This window comes from Colletotrichum paranaense (assembly GCF_030867605.1).
Source record: "Colletotrichum paranaense strain IMI 384185 chromosome Unknown Scaffold_15.1, whole genome shotgun sequence".
NCBI lineage: Eukaryota > Fungi > Ascomycota > Sordariomycetes > Glomerellales > Glomerellaceae > Colletotrichum > Colletotrichum paranaense.
In genome coordinates, this window is record NW_026848973.1 from 413721 (window position 1) to 430970 (window position 17250).

The 17250-nt window shown below is 50.8% G+C and overlaps 9 protein-coding genes across 9 annotated transcripts; 4 read left to right on the forward strand and 5 right to left on the reverse strand.

Annotated features, from left to right (window-relative positions):
* Positions 1-332: 332 nt before the first annotated feature.
* On the reverse strand, positions 333-1280 carry CPAR01_14325 (N-acetyltransferase; the record flags this gene model as incomplete). Its single annotated transcript, XM_060498576.1, has 2 exons — positions 333-900; positions 952-1280. The coding sequence occupies 2 exons, from the start codon at positions 1278-1280 to the stop codon at positions 333-335; spliced, it is 897 nt and encodes a 298-aa protein (XP_060342637.1).
* Positions 1281-2160: 880 nt separating this feature from the next.
* Positions 2161-2489, forward strand: CPAR01_14326 (uncharacterized protein; the record flags this gene model as incomplete). The annotated part of the gene is made up of 2 exons (XM_060498577.1): positions 2161-2199; positions 2259-2489. The coding sequence occupies 2 exons, from the start codon at positions 2161-2163 to the stop codon at positions 2487-2489; spliced, it is 270 nt and encodes an 89-aa protein (XP_060342638.1).
* Positions 2490-2632: 143 nt separating this feature from the next.
* On the reverse strand, positions 2633-3409 carry CPAR01_14327 (triosephosphate isomerase; the record flags this gene model as incomplete). Its single annotated transcript, XM_060498578.1, has 1 exon — positions 2633-3409. The coding sequence occupies one exon, from the start codon at positions 3407-3409 to the stop codon at positions 2633-2635; it is 777 nt and encodes a 258-aa protein (XP_060342639.1).
* A 1022-nt stretch (positions 3410-4431) lies between these two features.
* CPAR01_14328 (ribose 5-phosphate isomerase) lies at positions 4432-4965 on the reverse strand (the record flags this gene model as incomplete). The annotated part of the gene is made up of 2 exons (XM_060498579.1): positions 4432-4863; positions 4918-4965. 2 exons carry the CDS (start codon positions 4963-4965, stop codon positions 4432-4434), a joined length of 480 nt encoding a protein of 159 aa, XP_060342640.1.
* Positions 4966-5446: 481 nt separating this feature from the next.
* On the forward strand, positions 5447-7225 carry CPAR01_14329 (dihydroxyacetone kinase; the record flags this gene model as incomplete). Its single annotated transcript, XM_060498580.1, has 1 exon — positions 5447-7225. The coding sequence occupies one exon, from the start codon at positions 5447-5449 to the stop codon at positions 7223-7225; it is 1779 nt and encodes a 592-aa protein (XP_060342641.1).
* Positions 7226-8786: 1561 nt separating this feature from the next.
* On the reverse strand, positions 8787-9766 carry CPAR01_14330 (uncharacterized protein; the record flags this gene model as incomplete). Its single annotated transcript, XM_060498581.1, has 2 exons — positions 8787-9117; positions 9702-9766. The coding sequence occupies 2 exons, from the start codon at positions 9764-9766 to the stop codon at positions 8787-8789; spliced, it is 396 nt and encodes a 131-aa protein (XP_060342642.1).
* Positions 9767-10115: 349 nt separating this feature from the next.
* CPAR01_14331 (fungal specific transcription factor domain-containing protein) lies at positions 10116-12676 on the forward strand (the record flags this gene model as incomplete). The annotated part of the gene is made up of 4 exons (XM_060498582.1): positions 10116-11301; positions 11358-11490; positions 11561-11890; positions 11962-12676. 4 exons carry the CDS (start codon positions 10116-10118, stop codon positions 12674-12676), a joined length of 2364 nt encoding a protein of 787 aa, XP_060342643.1.
* Positions 12677-13899: 1223 nt separating this feature from the next.
* On the forward strand, positions 13900-16269 carry CPAR01_14332 (uncharacterized protein; the record flags this gene model as incomplete). The annotated part of the gene is made up of 1 exon (XM_060498583.1): positions 13900-16269. The coding sequence occupies one exon, from the start codon at positions 13900-13902 to the stop codon at positions 16267-16269; it is 2370 nt and encodes a 789-aa protein (XP_060342644.1).
* Positions 16270-16643: 374 nt separating this feature from the next.
* CPAR01_14333 (uncharacterized protein) lies at positions 16644-16832 on the reverse strand (the record flags this gene model as incomplete). Its single annotated transcript, XM_060498584.1, has 1 exon — positions 16644-16832. One exon carries the CDS (start codon positions 16830-16832, stop codon positions 16644-16646), a length of 189 nt encoding a protein of 62 aa, XP_060342645.1.
* Positions 16833-17250: the final 418 nt, after the last annotated feature.

Below are 17250 nucleotides of genomic sequence, written 5' to 3' on the forward strand. Positions count from 1 at the left end.
CCAATTACCCTACTTTTGATTCAGGGGTGGATGAGATAGACTGGAGTTGGCAAGATGCTCGTAGCATCTTACTTGGGCCGACTTCGAACGAAATGACAGATCCTTCAAGAGATCCGCAAGTCAATTGTCTGGGCAACGAGTTCTTCTTCAGTATCTAGAACTTACAGGCTAGGATGCTTAGGCGAGCTATCTATAAATATGGAAGTTGACCACTCGATAAAGTTAGCAGCTGAAAAAGCCGCAGTTGGCGCGCCCAGATTCGACGATAATTAAGCCAGGGAATTCCTCCCACGTTCCAGAACAGAAGATGTCACAACTTCGGCTTAGCTCTGCTACTTCTTCTCCAACAACTCCTGAGGCATTCCCTTGATGGCTTTCTGTTCTGCGGGCGTAAGTGAGATGTAGAAGTACTTCTCGATAGCCCGCACGCGTTCCGCCTCGCTATTCAACGTCTCCAGGAGCTCTACTTTATCGCCAATCTTACGCTTGACCTCGTCCTTATGAAGCACAATGGTACCCTCTGCCTCCTTTGTCTCAGTATTCAGAATCGTTCGCATGCACAGGACCGTCTTGACAAAGTAGCTAGTTGGTCTCATCATGACGGCGTAGTTCATGACTTCAAAGTCCTCAGGGAAGAACTCTTGCTCCGTGAAGCAGTTGCGCTCTCGGAAGGGGCCGTCGGCGGTGTCGGTTGACGAGTATACCCACATGCGCTGACTCGAATCCGTGTTCTGGTCTAGCTTTTGGTAGACGAGTTTACCTCGCAGAGGAGCGATGGTGGTGAACTCGTGGCCGGTCTCCTTGTTCAAGGGTACGGGGATCATGGTTGCCCCTTTACCGAAACCAACGTCAACTACGTAGCGCTGGCTATCAATGGTGACGAGATTGAGCATATGAGACCTGTCCAAGATCAGCGCCGAGTTGTTGTTAAAAGCCTTTATGAGTGCTTACCATCCGCCGAACCTCTCGTCGCCTTTGATCTTTGCACCAACGCTGACGACTGTGAACCCAAGCCCCTTGAGGACGGCACCGAATAAGGCATTGAGCTCCATGCAATAGCCGCCTTTTCCCTGCACTACGACCTTGTCGAAGAGGTCCTCCAGATCAATGGAAATAAGGCGGTGCTTTGAGTAGTGCAAGGTCAAGCTCTCGAAAGGAACTCGGGCAAGTTGATGAGCCTGAAGATCCTTTAGGAGCTGCAACCGATCTGACGCATGTTTCTCCCGCGGGTAGTTGATATGGTGGAGATACCGGTCGATTTGCTCCTCGGTGTACGACATCGTGAATGCTAACTCTGGGAAGAATAGGGCATGTAAATAGGAAGGAGTTGCTTAACGTAAGTGTTGAGAAATTCTTCGAAAGATATTATGAGTTGATTACCAATCCAATCTGTGCTCGTGTTTTGATACAATGCAGATGCAACTTCAAATGCAGGTCTGGTTAGCTCCAGTGAAGTTCAGCTTGAGGGTTTTCTTTGGCGTGAGTAATAGTTTCTACACGGACTAATGACGTGGGGCATCCCAAAGGGCGCAGGCCTGCGATGTCGGCCATGTATTAGTGGTCAAGACGAGTACCGTTACGACCATCGGCTAATGTCTTCTTGGGGGCCGTTCGGAACCCACGTGGCCGAAGAGAACAAAGATAGACCCGCGCAAGTTGGAAAGTGAATGTTTTGGTCAAAGTAGCAGTAATCAGATGCATTTCTAAAGCCGCTGAGCGAGTCTTGCTTACAAGGGATAGTACCTATGCTGAGAAACCCACACGCCCATTTGCGCAGAGCTGAGCTACTGTTGGTCTAGGTAATCCGTTTCCAGAAGTGTAAAAGAGGGCGTCTGCTAACCTGGCCTCCGGAAGTCTCTTGCGTCCGATTAACTGTAAAAAGGTATGGACTCTGAATGGAATTTGAGAGCGAGAACGGGACTTGAAGTATTTCGCTACAGGAACGCGCACTGAAAGGCAAGTTGATGCTGTGAATCCCTTTTAGGAAGGTGATTGTTGCACCACCTATGGGCACGTAATCACGGGCTCTTCTGGCGGCACGCCACTGGGCAACCCAACTTCACACCAACAACATTGAAGTCTCCAAACGCACTTCGGTACCGCTTTGGACCAATGCGATCATACCCTCTCGCACTCTTATTCACATGTGTTGTCTTCGCAATGGGCGAAAAGTTCATCGTCGAGTTTGGCAGCAGCAAGGTGTGTGCCCAATGCCCACCGTCTGTGCGCAGATGCGCTGACACTTGCTTGCGCCACAGGATGAAGATAGAGAGGCTCTGATCAACAAGTTGACAGAAGACGAGAGAACCAAAGTGGTGAAGAAGTTCGATCATGCAATCTTCTCTGGGGTGGTTATCGAGACTGGAAACCACAATCTGGACACTCTTCGGGCCTTGCCCAACGTCGGCAATGTCTGGCCATCGAAAAACGAGGGGCTTCTAGGGGCGCTTGGAGGTTCGGAAGCGCGAAGAGAATCTGCGGAGCTGTAAGCGATGCAAGAATCCAGTACAGCATTTGGCTTGCCGCCCAAAGAAAAGGAAAAGAAATCGGAATCAACTTCACTATGTCTAGAAATGACCCGAATGAAAATTCGCAGTGTCTATCATATGTCTAAGTTTTGAAATAATTGAGTCTAAGCCTGGAAAGAAGCCACTTCTGATACGGTAGTGAGGAATCTTGGCACATCATGGCCGAACCGCCCAAGAAACAGGCCGTCGACGGCCTCGCCCAGCTTCTCGAACAAGCCCGGTCCAGCACTGCCGCCGTAGATGACTCTAGTCGTGCCGGTTCTCCTCTTCACGCTATCAAAAGCTCTGATACCCTTGACTACCTCAATAACGTGGCCCTCGCTGGCCGGTTCGCTTGCGCCAATTGCCCAGACTGGCTCGTACGCGATGATGACTTCCGCCGACTCAGGCACGTCTGCCAGGGACTGGTCGATCTGGACTTGACATTCTCCCAGTGCGACACTCAAGTCTCCTTTTGTCTTTTCGCCGATGCAGATCAAAGGCGCCATTCCATTCCTGCTCGCCGCTGCGGCTTTTTTGGCCACGACCTCGTCGGTCTCACCAAAGATTCTCCTTCTCTCCGCGTGCCCGACCTCGACGATTGAGACACCAGTCTCGCTTAGGACAGCCGGGCTGACCTCTCCCGTAAAGGCTCCAAAGTCGTCCCAGTGGCAATCTTGTGCACCCAACCGAATTGGGACGGCTGACTTCTTGAGGGCTTCACTGACGGGATAGATGGAGATGAAATCGGGGATGATGAAGATGTCGACGTTCTCTAGAGATGTTGGAGAAAGAGCGGCTAATTGTGTCTGAACTGTGGCGATGAAGTCGAGCGTGCGTTGGAGCGGGAAGTACATCTTGGTTGAAAGGCCGATGAGCCTCCTATTCGGTGATATCGTCATCTTGAGGGTATGGAACTTCTCTGCGCAATGTCTGCTGATGGCTTCTCGTTGACCTGTTGCTTCACGGGTTCAGCTGCGTGCGAAGAACGAAGCGTCCGGGCCATGCACTTCAAATAGTGCGGAAAATCGGGACTGTACCCCGCCTAGAGGGGCTTGCGGCCGGTTACTCGACCCATCGTTGCGGCAATCTTCCCCATCGTATCGTCAAGCTTCCCGGTTGTCCGATGGCATCAAACGTTGACGAAGTTCTCAATCCAAGATTCGGAGAATTTGCAATCTCTCCGTTCTTCGTTTGCAATAGGTGCACCTAAATTTCCGCTGGGAAAGCTGACGGAGCTCACCTAGATCTTGCCCCGCCAATATCGAGACTTGGGGAAATAGGGAATGGCGAACTTGAATGTCAATGCCGAGAGTTTGAACGACATCTGAAAGAACGAACACCACATTTAAGGAGATATGAGTCTTTAAGAAATTGGAATTACAATATGATGGATATTATGTGAGGAATCAACTAGCTCACCTGTAATCCGACTTACTGCTGCTGCTAAATCAAGCTCATCCCGAGCTTGATTTCGACTCACTGGTCACGCTTATGAGAGTGAACAGGATGAGTGAAAGATCGTAGAAACAGAAAAGCAGGGGTTCTTGCGCTCTTAAGTACTTCTTTATCATTGAATAGGACCGCGCACCGGCCCTGAGCTTGTCACGACTCTCCGGGCTCAGGATCTGCCGAATGGTGCGTATACCGGGTTCTGCATGTAGCCCCGAACATCATTCGCCAAGACGTTCATGTGAGAGCAACCAATATTTATATCATCCTACGAAGCCTGAATGAAGAACCAAGTCATTGGGAGTTTCCGATGACTTAAGATGTGTGCCATGAGGGCGCAGGATATGAGATCGCAGATTCACATGAGACCTTAGCATGTCATTGCGAAAGATGTGGTTTAGGGTGATCGTTTGGAAGAAGAATGAACGCTTTTATTAATCGTTATTTAAAAGGAATGCAACCAAAAAATGCTTCATGCCGTAGCCTCCAGACTCTTGATGACGTGAACCTTTTCCGCACTGTTGCTCGTAGGGTCGAATGTGTACCCAAGCCAGTCCTTCGCTAGTCGTCTTGCAAGTTCCAAACCAATGACTCTCTCACCCATGCACAGCACCTGCGCGTCGTTGCTCAGAATTGAACGCTCGACGCTGAAACTGTCGTGTGCTGTTACAGCGCGGATGCCCTTGATCTTGTTGGCAGCAATGGCCATGCCGAGCCCCGTGCCGCAGATGAGCAGCGCGCGGTCGGCCTTGCCGTCAGCTACCATTTGAGCGGCGGCGGCGGCTCTATGAGGGTATGCCGTCTTGTCTGCGCCATCGTGGCTTCCAACATCCTCGACGAACTCAACGCGAGCGTCCTTTTCGAAGTCTGCCTTGATTGTGTCCTTGTACTTGATGCCAGCCTCCTGTTTGGGTGTCAGTCTCATGTTATGAGAAGCAAGGCACTTTTGCTGACTTACGTCGCATCCGACTACGATGCGGTACTTGGAAACCGGGTTGCTGCCCATCTTGAATGTTCTTGTATGATGCGGGGTGGTGAAGCTTGAAGACGGATCTGGAGATAGAAATTTCCTTGATTACTCGGATGTCTGGAGACGAGTATAAGAAAGTACCAAAGGCCGCTACCGCCACGACTTACAATACTTACTTATAAAGCGTCGAGACCGCCATGTGCATCGATGTGGGTGTGATTTGTCGCGGATGGCTCACCCCCCTAGCCGATCTTCCGCTGCGGAAATCCGGGGTCGAGACGCACCCACGACCGATTTACTGGGTCCCCGGAAAATCGCACACCATCAACCGACCACACCACATATGATATCGACTGGTCAGCATCAGGATGGGCCTTTCTGTGATAATTATCAGACTCAAATCGAACTTCAATATCAAAGGAAGCTCATATTGTTCAGTTTTGCAATTTGTTTCGTGAGCTTCATCGACATCCCATACCTCTACACATAAGTAGAGATAGAAGCACCATCACAAATCATGTCCGACCGCCACATCTTTCCCTCCTCAGAGGGACTCGTTGACAAGTCTCTCAGAGGGTTCATCTCATACAACCCTTCCCTTGGTCTGGACCAGTCAAACCGTGTGGTCTTTGACTCAACATACGACAAGTCCAAAATCAGCATCATCTCTGGCGGTGGCTCCGGCCACGAGCCCGCATGGGCAGGTTATGTCGGCAATAACATGCTGGCGGCCTCCGTATCCGGAGATATCTTTGCCAGCCCGTCTGCGAAGCAAATTCAGTCTGCCATTGAGCGTGTGCCCTCAGATGTGGGCACGATCCTTGTCATCACCAACTACACCGGCGACTGCCTCCACTTTGGCCTCGCTGCAGAAAAGGCACGTAGTCGTGGGCACAACTGCCGCATGATCATCTGCGGTGACGATGTGTCTGTTGGAAAGGCAGGTGGTAGCCTGGTAGGACGCAGAGGTCTTGCTGGGCAGATTGGTGTTCTCAAAGTCATCAGTGGAGCAGCTGGCGTCAAGGCCGGCACTCTCGATGACATCCACAAGCTTGGTGTTTCTGTCGAGTCCGAAATTGTGTCCATCGCGGCCACCATGGACCACTGCCATGTTCCCGGGCGCACAGAGCACGCTCGTCTGGGCGCCGACGAGGTGGAGGTGGGAACCGGACCTCACAATGAGCCCGGCTACAGCAAGGTCTCGCCCGCGCCTACTGCAGAGGGCCTGATTGACCAGCTGCTGCGGTACTGCCTGGACCAGGAGGATCACGACCGAGCTTATGTCAAGTTCAACAACGACGACGAGACGATCCTCCTTGTCAGCAATTTCGGAGGCATCTCCTACCTGGAAATGGGCGCTCTTGTCGACGAGCTCCTCGAGCAGCTCGACACCAAGTGGAACATCAGACCGTCAAGAGTGTACTCCGGCCCTCTCGAAACCTCTCTCAACGCACCTGCATTCTCAATCTCCTTGATGAACATCACAGCGGCATCAAAGAAGTGCAGTTTCTCAGCAGAGCAAATCTTCCAATTCGCCGACCTCAAGACCAACACACACTGGGAGTCGATGGCTGGCGCCCAAGCTGTCCGCCGCGACAGAAAACTTCAGTTCGTGCAGTCACCTCCTGAAGAGCCAAAGAAGATTGAGGCCGACCGCGACGTGAGAATGGACCCGGCAACGCTCAGGTCGATGCTGAACATGGCTTGCCAGGCAGTCATTGAAGCCGAGCCTGATCTGACAAAGTGGGACATGGTGATGGGTGACGGCGACTGCGGTGAAACCCTGAAAACGGGCGCTTCGCATCTCCTTGATGCTCTAGACAACAAGGGTATCGCAGCCGAGGGATCCATCGTCTCAGTTCTTCATGAGCTAGAGGACATTGTTGAGAGCAAGATGGGTGGTACGCTTGGTGGTATCCTCGGCATTTTCTTCGTCTCGCTCAGCAACTCCGTAGAGGAGAACGCGTCGTTGGCAAAGTCGCAAGGTATCTTGCCTCTCTGGACACTGGCGCTGACGTCTGCTCTTGCGCATTTGAGTCATTACACACCCGCCAAGATCGGAGACCGGACGATCCTGGATGTCTTGATCCCCTTTGTTGATGCAATTCGCAGCAAGGGTTTCGAGGGAGCTGTCGAGGCAGCTGTCGAGGGAGCCGAGTACACGAGGAAGACAAAGGCTAAGCTTGGTCGTGCGACGTATGTCGCAGCGTCTGGGAAGGATACGTCATTCCACCCCGATCCTGGTGCCTGGGGTGCAATGGTTGCCATCAAGGGCTTGCAATCCGGCATGGCTTGAATTTTCTGAGCCTATCTTTCGTACCTTCATTTTCACATATAATTTAGCGTTAGATTGAATTTACCAAAACTCTTCATGTTCAATATCGCTTCAAATTTTTGGCAATTCCGAGCATCGACATGACAGGCCTTTCCATGAAACTTCGCCAATTTAGCCAAAATAATGACAAGTTCATCATCGTGAAGCCTCATTTCCGTACTAACTTTAGCCTGGTCTCTTGAGCCACCATTATTACACACTAGGAGAAGTGCTATACAACTGGCAGTCTACCCTAGAACGATTTATAGTTTCTTGTCGATCTCATGGCTAGATGGTCAACTATGGTGATATTGTCACTCTGGGCCTTGTGAATATTTGAGTAAGTACGGAGCTCTACAAGCTGCTGGGTCTAGCCTTGGTTCGATCTGGGGCAAACGAATAGACGCGCCATACACTCACTGCAAACACGATGAGAGTTGTCAGCCAATAGCCTCATACCCAAGGCCGCAGTAACACTCTAAGTTGCTGAAACCAGCTCTGATCAAAGTAGCAAACTGCAGCCATCGGGTCGGAGCCTGTTAGCCCTGAGATCATGATCCACAAGCGGCCTCGGAGCTGGTATGACAGCATCGTTCCGAGTTGACTATCTCATCCCGACGCTTGATTCGCCAATGGATCAAAGATGTCAGGGGGTCCAGCGACATGCAAGCACTTTACACATGGTAGACTAAGGCTCTGCCCAGAAGCTTAGCACTCTCATCTGCCGGCGAGCATCCACGCTGTCGGGACCCGAGTGGCCGTTCCTGAGGGCGCCCAAACTGCCGGGAAAGACAGGGAAGCAGCATATGCCATCAAACTGTCAAGACATCAGGTCCTTGTGGCAGGTCAGATTGACCAATAGAGGTAACAGGGGACCACTAGCGAAGCTAGAAGAGGCCGAATACGTGAATCATGCTGTAGCTGAAAGCTGTTCAGTAAGTTCACAAGCACTCTATCTTAGAAAAGATTTCTCACTTAATAGCCGTGCCGGCTTTAGGTAACTTGATCCTCAGTCGAGGCACGACTCTCAGCTCTTTGGTAGAGTCCCCTTTCGCCTAGATCAATTTATCAGCATAGGGGTCATACATGTAACTCCACATAGCATCACTCCCTTGGGTTCAGCCAACGTTCAATGTGTTATGTTCATTACTTGGATCACAGACCATACAACGGTGTAATCTCGAGGCAAGTTCGTATGAATTTGCAGATTGTAATCGCGCTCCCACCGGACTATGGCCCAACCTGCCTGATGACCAACTCACGATGGCACTTCCCTCGCCCGTGTTGACAGGATGACTTCGGTTCGGGAACTCGGCTCGGCGGAGGCTCCGCTCTCGAACACACGCCAATTTCCCCAAGGGCAGGCATGGAAACCGGGGTTCTAAGTGTCAGCGGCTCGAGTTTCTCAAAAAGACGTAACATCAGAAAGACCCCTTTCCCCAGGATTGCGGAAAAGTTTTGCCACGTCTCCGCACCGTTCGCATTGGCTGCGGCTCACATCCGGGGCATTCTTCCGGGAGGGGGGAAACCGTGGGAATGTGAATCATTGCCACATTTCCGCAGGCTTCGTATTAGTTATGACATACTCCCACCGTCCGTCTCTCTGACCCCCGGGAGAAAAAGCTGTACACATGAACACATCTTGCGGGGCCTGCCCCGCATAAGTGTTCCAGCGGCCGGATCTCTTGGGTTGTTGTTCGAGGCTTTGAGCTGTTCGAGCTTGCCGGGAGGCTTCAGCTCTTGGCTTGTTCCTTGACGTGGTCATGCGGCCTTGCTCTCCTGAGGTCCAGACTTTTGGATATTGGAAGGAAAACTGGGACTTACCAACCCCAACGTCGCGAATGTTTTGTTGTTGGATGAGACTAGAACCGGAACTATGGGGGCGCTTGAGGGTCCCGGGGAAATCGTATGCGCCGGGTTACCTGTTTGGGCAATCCGAGGTCCGGGGCACAGACGTGATCTCAGTGGCGGGTTGGCCGGGTCAATCCTTTTTGAGTTCAAGGGGGTCCAACTTGCGGAGTCTGGGGGTTCGCGGGGGCAAGGTTTTTTGGGGACTTGAGGCTCCTTTGAATGGATCTAGCGACGTTCTGCTCACCGTGAGTTTTTGCAAACGGATAGTTCAATGCTGACACCGGGAGTTTGGATAGACTGATACACGCATCTCAGATTCGATTCCCTCGATAATGGAATCTGTACGCAAGATCATGCCGAGATCGGAGCCATGACAAGCCCATGTGTACATATCGACCAGGGCCAATAACTGACAAGACGGGAACTGAAAGAGCCAAACACTCCACAAGGATGTCTTACAAGTCAAACCCCTGGGAGTCTGTCAACTTTTCCCGTTTGCCGTTTGCCTCCCCCTCATCCTACGATTGCCCGGACTGCGCGGCGTCTGGCGTCCGGTGTTCGTGCCGCAGTGGTAGCTGCCGAGAAACAGCTCTCGCCTTCCACGTACTTCATTGCAGTGCCAATGCTGTTGGTTGACGACAATTGGCTGCCCTTCTCCAATGACACGGCCATATAGCCACGCTTACCATCATCCTTACCTAGGGGGGTGTGTTGCGATTTGTGCTGGGACGAAGGGTCCTAATCCGAGATGGGTAATGCCGGGGCCCTTTATGCCCGCCGTTTCTGATCTTAGAATAGCAGATCGTGACCAACAAAACAAAGTTAGCTGTCGTGTGTCGCACTTTTTTCTGGGCCCATTATACCCCCACGTACCTGACTTTGTTGCTCATCGTGACCGCCCTCCCCCCACGAGATTCAAATCTTTCAATTCTCTCTGATAGTTGCTCCCACATCCTACACGCTGACTGGAGAAGGGAGAAAGAAAGCAGACGCAACTGAGCAACCTTCAACAACTCCAATCATGACCCGAGACCGACACGCGAGCCGCGCGAGTTTCGCATGCGTACGATGCAAGAAAGACAAGAGACGATGCGACATCTCTCAAATTTTGAGCTCGGGGGACCGAATGGACCGGTCCTGCACCTCATGTCGAAACAAGAACGAAAAGTGTGAGGTCCGCTACGGCGAGGATAAGCGCAGTCAACGACAACCGAACGAGACCAAGGCACTGCAACGGCGAATGCAGGCACTAGAGGAGTTTGTCAAGAACGTCTCCAAAAACCCAGAGCTCCCGGTCACACGGCACAAGACGGATGAAGTTTCGGATTGTCTGATGGAACAGGCACGACGGACTGTAGACAACTACCAGGATGCGAGGATACGTGCCTTCCCAAGCCCTGCCAGCTCTTCAAGTCCGGGGACTCAAAATATGACGATATCGATCTCTCCTCCGGAGGGAAAACAGAACAATTGGGCTGTGACGTCGCAACAGGAGCTTCACCCCGCTTCGCACTCAAGATCTGTATCCTTCTCGGGGCAAAACAGACCGAAGACCGACGACATCACACACAATGGCATCCGATCGATCTCCTTCTCAGGCCCCAGCAGGCCAGACTTTGACTGCGCCTCCGAGAGCGTCCCTCCCGTCATGGAAGAGATTGGGACACCCGATAGTATGCAAGACTTTGACCAATTTCTTGGCTCTGCGACCCTATTTCCATACTCCGAGAATCAGTCTCGATCAAGGAGCCCACTCGGGGAAGGCTCTTCTTTCGAGGACGACACGAGCAGACAAGCTCGCGGTGCTCTCGAATGCTTTCCCGAGCCAGAACCAATTGTGTCCCATTTGCTAGACCTATTCTGGAAATGGCAATCATCTCACCTCCTCGTCGTTGATCGTGCTTTATTCCTCCGCCATCGGGAAATTTGGGACGATAGTGAAGGACACCGCGGCGATCGAAACTTTTATACCCCGTGTCTGTTGTACGCAATCATGGCTCTGGCATCGATGATAAGTCTTGACAAGGGAGTCGTGCGGTACTCTACTTCTACCGGCGGTGTCGCCGGAGAGACTTTTGCGAAGCGAGCACGCTCAATGTTTGATCTAGAGATGGATCACCCGACCATTTCCACTGTCCAGGCAGCTTTGATACTTGGTTCTCGATATGGAGCCATGAAGGACAACTCCCTTGGTTGGATGTACAGTGGTGAGAGCATTTTTGGGTCACAAAGATATGTCCATCCACTAATGTCTTTACTATAGGCATTGCCTTCAGAATGGCGAGTAAATTAGGCCTACATCTGGACTGTTCTAAAGCTGTCGCGTCTGGAAAGATGAGCCAGGAGATGGCCGATCTCAGAAGGAGAGTATTTTGGGGCTGCCACATTGAAGACAAGTAAGTACACCAACCCGGACTTGATCATTCCCAGCAGCGAGTCGTGTGACTAACAGTCAATTGTAATCAGTCTATTCAGCGCTTACTGTGGGCGACCAAACTCCTTTATGGAGTGGGATATCACCATTCCCATACCTGAGCGACCCTTCAAAGGCGTCAGCAAAGACGAAGCCGAATCGACTTCGTCACTTTTACATCACACCTCAACACTCTCAGTGCTGTGTTCTAAGATACTGATTAGTATCCACCGTCAACGGCGGCACTCATCTACGAGCGAGATGAGATTGAAAGCATCACAACTTCACAGAGCCCTATGGCAGTGGCATCACGATCTTCCTAAGAGCTTGACATGGTCCAGCGATTCAAATATCCTGGCACAGCCCCATGTCTTCATCTTGCAGTAAGTATATTCAAGACTTCATGTGATCGTGCCAGCCAAGGATCAAGAACAAGAGCTAAAGAACCACGCAGAATGAACTTCTACTTTGCTCTCATTCTACTCCACCGGCCATTCCTCCGATTGTCTTCAAAATTCCTCAACGTCGACAATATGAACTCTTCGGCTCTCAACTCCACACACGCATGCGCTACAGCAGCAGCAAACATCACAAAGCTCGCAACGACTTACAGACGATCTTTCAACATGCGACAGATGCCGCCATCGATTGTACACTTTGTTTTCATCGCAGGTAGCATTCATCTTCTCAACCTTCGTGCAGGACAACCAGGCAACCATGAAGTTCTTCTTCAGAGTTCCACTGAAGCTTTATCCGAGCTCGGAAAGTCATATCCCGTGGCGCAGAAAGCCAGCACCGAGCTGGAAAGCTTGATTGAAAAGTGGAGGTCCGCGAAAGAGGCCGAGAAGAGAGCCACGGAGACAAGTAGGGCGGCGCAAGAGGTTGAGAACAGCATAAGCTCTGGGTGTGCGATACGGCCAGGGGTATCTGGATTTCTCGATATTGATTTTTCTCCTCTGGAAGAGCTTGGGGAGTTTATGGATTTGAAAAAGGGCCAACAACCTGCTACGAAGTCTGTGTTTGATATGCCGGCTGATATCGGCTTCCACGAGCAGCTATCGCTGGATCAAAACGGTAATGATTGCATGTTTCTGGACCAAGATTGGCTTCAGGATGGAACAGGATTCGAAAGCATGGATGGAAGCGGCTGTCCATGGATGTACAATTAATGACGAAAAGATGTAGAGTTGCTAGATGCGCTGTATACCACGAATCAGGAGTCTTGAGACGACCATTTCTAGTCCGTGAGTGAAATGTAAACAGCCATTGTGAGATCTTAGATCGCCGCTACAATCTCAATAATGATGGAGTTGGCAATTTCTGCTCGATAAACCGGCAGCTCGTACTGGACAAGCACAAGAGCCCAAATTTACAAATCAAGACCGTGGTGCTACCGTAGTGGGGTGATCAATTGAAAGACATAGTCTTATGCATCAAGAGAGTTCGATGCACAACCCTGGGCTTCTTGGACCTCGAGAGCAACTTGAAGTTCTCAAGCGTTGAGTCAGCACTGCTCCAGAGTTAGTTGGTGACTCCCATGTTTAGGCTAATTGAAGTTCAATGCTTAAAAATAATCATCGAATTTCTACTTGGGTCTCATCAAGGCCGATTTTCGGATCCGAATGATTCCAAAACTTGCTCTGCTAATACAGACAACATGCAGATTCCGAAGATAAAGGGCCAGCCCAGCCTCCCACTGCCTTGAGCGGACAGTAACAGAGTCAACGAACTCCACCAAAGGGGTCGTTTCTGCACTAGACAGCGGCCACACCATCTAAGTCCACGGGTATCCCTGTTAACTCTAATATCTGAGCCCCCTTTCAATCTTTGCCGGAACTTGCGGAAAGAGCATTCATCCACTACACGACATCAAGAATACATGAGCTGAATACATAAGGTCGTGCTTGTAGTGAGAATTTCTGAACACAAGAATTTCAGAAATTAGAAATAGCGTATAGGAATAGGAATTGGACCGCGCGCATTTGGTTCAAGTTGTGGTTCGCGAGCAAATAAGCTGAGACCTTCTTACATAGGCTAGACTGCCCAAAGTTAAACCTTATCTAATATAAAAGAGTTCTCGGATCCCCATGCCTCATTTCCTTCAACTTGATGATGGGGAGATTTTGGGTTGTTTCCTTACAAAAAACCGTAGGAGAATATGACTTCTCCCCGGTAATGCGGCATGATGTCAATTAACGTTTCTTAGCGCATTTGCCTGACTCGGTGCACGCGTACGAGACGCCCATAATAGTCTCGGCCTTAACAGGTATTGATGACTGCTATGCAGTATAAATCAATGAAAACCCCAAGTTGCGATGTTGGCAGTCTGGAAATTAGGCTAGGTTTTTTCGTTTTAGGGATTGTCAGTGCCCTCTGGGCAAAATTTGCAACCATGCCTCGTCACTCTTTTATCAAGTCACTCTTTTTCTCGTCTTTCATTCTTACATCTCTGGCCGGAAGAGGTCCAGTCAAGCACCCAAAACCGTACCATGAGGTGCCACAATTCTCCGGTAATGACTATACTGGATTTCCCGACAGCACTTCCGCGGATCACTTGAATCCTCGACAAGAAACGACCGTTGATGGACTAACATCCATCGACACCTTTACTTACAATGGGGAAACATGGACGGCATACGAAGACATCACTCGATTCGATGGCCCGCTCGTCTTGATGTCTGCTTCTGGAACTCGCAGAGAGATCAAGCGATACGTTGAAGCCTCCACGGACGAGTCTGTATCTATCAACCGAACGGTGGACGCATATTTTGGCCTGGATCCTGCAAATGATGTCAATCTTAAGCAGAATGACGTGTTGGCAGAGCGTCTTCTCCAAGATGGCGAACCTATTGAGGAACACGTTCGCGACGTCATCGACCTGTCCTTCCTACCGTGGGATGTGTACCTTGGAAACGTCCAGGCTAACGATACGATGGCCCTGGACTGGCAGTCCATGACAAAGAACTACGCACCCTGGAATGACATGTCGGAGGCTGCAGACGGAACTCACTCTAATTACACTTTCGATGGCTTGCTCAACGGATGGATGCCTGCTTCTCGAAAGATTTACCGGGGCCTTGTTGACACAACCGACTGGGTCGATATCACTACATTCGCCGACGTCGACTCTCCAGATCCCGATATCGTTCACATTTGGTTCTCCATCAAGTATGTCAAGGGCGGAGTCCTGCGTGCACAGAAGTATGCTCTGGATTACAAGCAGTTCCTGCCCTTGAAGGCGCATCCTACTGCCAATGACTTTTACCCTGCTTTGATGCGGTTCGCCGACTACTGGGACTCGCACGTCAAGGACGAAATATCTTTGACTCTTCCGGATGAGAGTTGGTCGGATATTGGAAAACATGCCTTTGCTGTAGAGCTTGTTGGTCGCGCTGGAGGTGTCACTCCGAGGTACGGTGCCTTTGAACGCGACTATGGCGGATCAGAATATGACGGCTTCCAAGACATCATGACCATGTCGCTCACAGCTAACTTGGCCTGGGGACGATTTGCTCAGGCCAAGGCCATCCTTGAGAACTACATGGACTGGTATGTCTACGACAACGGAGCCATCAAGATGCGTGGGCCTGCCGTGCCCCAGTTCGGCATGTCACTTTCTTTGATCGCACGCTATGTCCAGTACACGGGCGACACTGCGTTTCCAGAGAAGTACAAGACGAAGATCCTCGCCTGGGCCAACATGCTCACCGCGCGCCAAGACGAGAACTTGAAGCTGCCTGAGGATGATCCATACTACGGCCTCATTTCTGGCTGGAGCGAATCTGATGCTGCACTGAGAAACGATGCATGGCGATTCGAGAAACCATACTGGAACAATGCGGCGTTCGCTGCTCGCGGTCTTAAGGATCTTAGCAAGATTGAGACATTTGCCGACCATGCCAACGACTGGAACACTCGCGCTGAGCAGCTCATAAATCAGACATCCCTCAAATTGGACCAATGGATCCAAAGGAACTTCACACCTGCATATGTTCCTGTCCTGCCGAACGAAACAACCCATGTTCTCGAAGACCTGGCTGAAAAGGGAGACGCATCCTCTCAGTGGTGGCCGCACCGGGTCTACTCGGAATTGCTTCAAGCATCAGTGCTCTCATCAAACCATACTGACATGGTGATTAACTCCATGCGCGCCTACGGAATTACCAGCGTGGGTGTCGTTGCCAACGTCACGCCCCTTAGGTCTGATACTCGCGACATCTTGGGCTTCATTTCATATGGCTACGCCCTTTCGTTGCTTGTCCAGGACCGCCTTGATGAGTTTGTGCTCTTCTTATACTCTCATCGGTATCATGTCTATAACAGGGGCTTATGGCTTGCGGCTGAAGTTGCCGGAACTGGAGGTGGTTCCAGCACATACTGCCAGCCTTCCCAATTTACGGTCCCCGTCTTGCTTAGGGCAGCATTGTTATTCGATCACCCCGACAAGGATGCTTTGCTAGTTGGACGAGGCGTTCCGAGGAAATGGCTTAGCAAGGGTAAGGTCGGAGTACAAAGAGCCCCGACCAAATGGGGATCAGTCGACCTCGATATGCAGCTGGACGAGAAGGCGGGTACCATCACGACGGTTCTAGGTTTCAGTAAGGCGCCTCCAGCTGAAGTTTGGGTTAAGCTGCGGGTTCCAGAAGGGAGCCAACTTAAGAATGTCACCGTCGACGGTAGCGCGGCGGAGTGGAAGGGAGAAGAGGTCATATTGAAGCTTGCCTCGACGGCGCGTAATGCTACTGTCGTGGGAACTTTCTAGGCGCTAGTTTTCGATTGATAGAGATGCTTACACATTTATATTCCATTGAAAGTACCGAGTCTTGTAATGCGCCCCCATTAAATTGGCTAGTTTGCACTCCGTCTTCCTGTCACGCGGTGGAGCTTGTGCCCTCTCTTCTTGACTCGTGCCTCCTCCTTCCCAAGTTCTTTGGTCCAGAAGACTCCGTGTCTTAGTCTTTGTGACTCCGTAGAACCGGCGCACTGGTTTGACAGTTGATGGCCAAGGCAACTCTGGGCCGGAATTGTTTGCAAAGATGGTAGGGTCCAAATCTAGATTAAGGTAATCATCGTTGATGAATTGAACCTTCACCTTGTGACCTTCGTATAAGTGATCTGACTTGGTGTCGTAGAGCCCTACGGTTCGCGGGCAAAGGAAGTCGACGAAGCCAATGTTGAGGCGGCCGATAGTAACCTCCCCTTCCAAGAGGGTTGATTTCCTCGTGATGAAGGACCTCGTTCTTTTGATGGCTTCACGTGCTTTCGCAGTAATTCCATCAGGAGAATCATAATCTTGCACCCAAAAATGAACACCTCATGACCCATCAAATGGATTATCCATGTCGACGGCGTTGTCCGATTCATCCTCAGCGTCTTGGATGCTTGTCCATGTGTCGACCTCATCTGGAGCCAACAAATAGTAGCTGAATATAACATCTCCCCGACTCTTTGGGAGTTGGCGGAGTGGTAGATTTTTCTTGAGTGATGCCTTCTGAAGCGCTGCGTCAACCCCCTCCCGGATTGCTTCCATTACCTTGCGTACCTGTGACCTTTGCCCTTTGCTGAGTGCATAAGCCTTGGATGCTTTCTTCCGCAATTTGTACTCCCCGCGACTGATATTTGCTTTTTTGAACAAATCGTCTTCGGACAATCTGCAGATCATATCGTACACTCTATCTTGATACACCAATCTTCTCTCATTGCAATCACAGCCGACGTCTACGCCGATGGGCAAACGCGATAA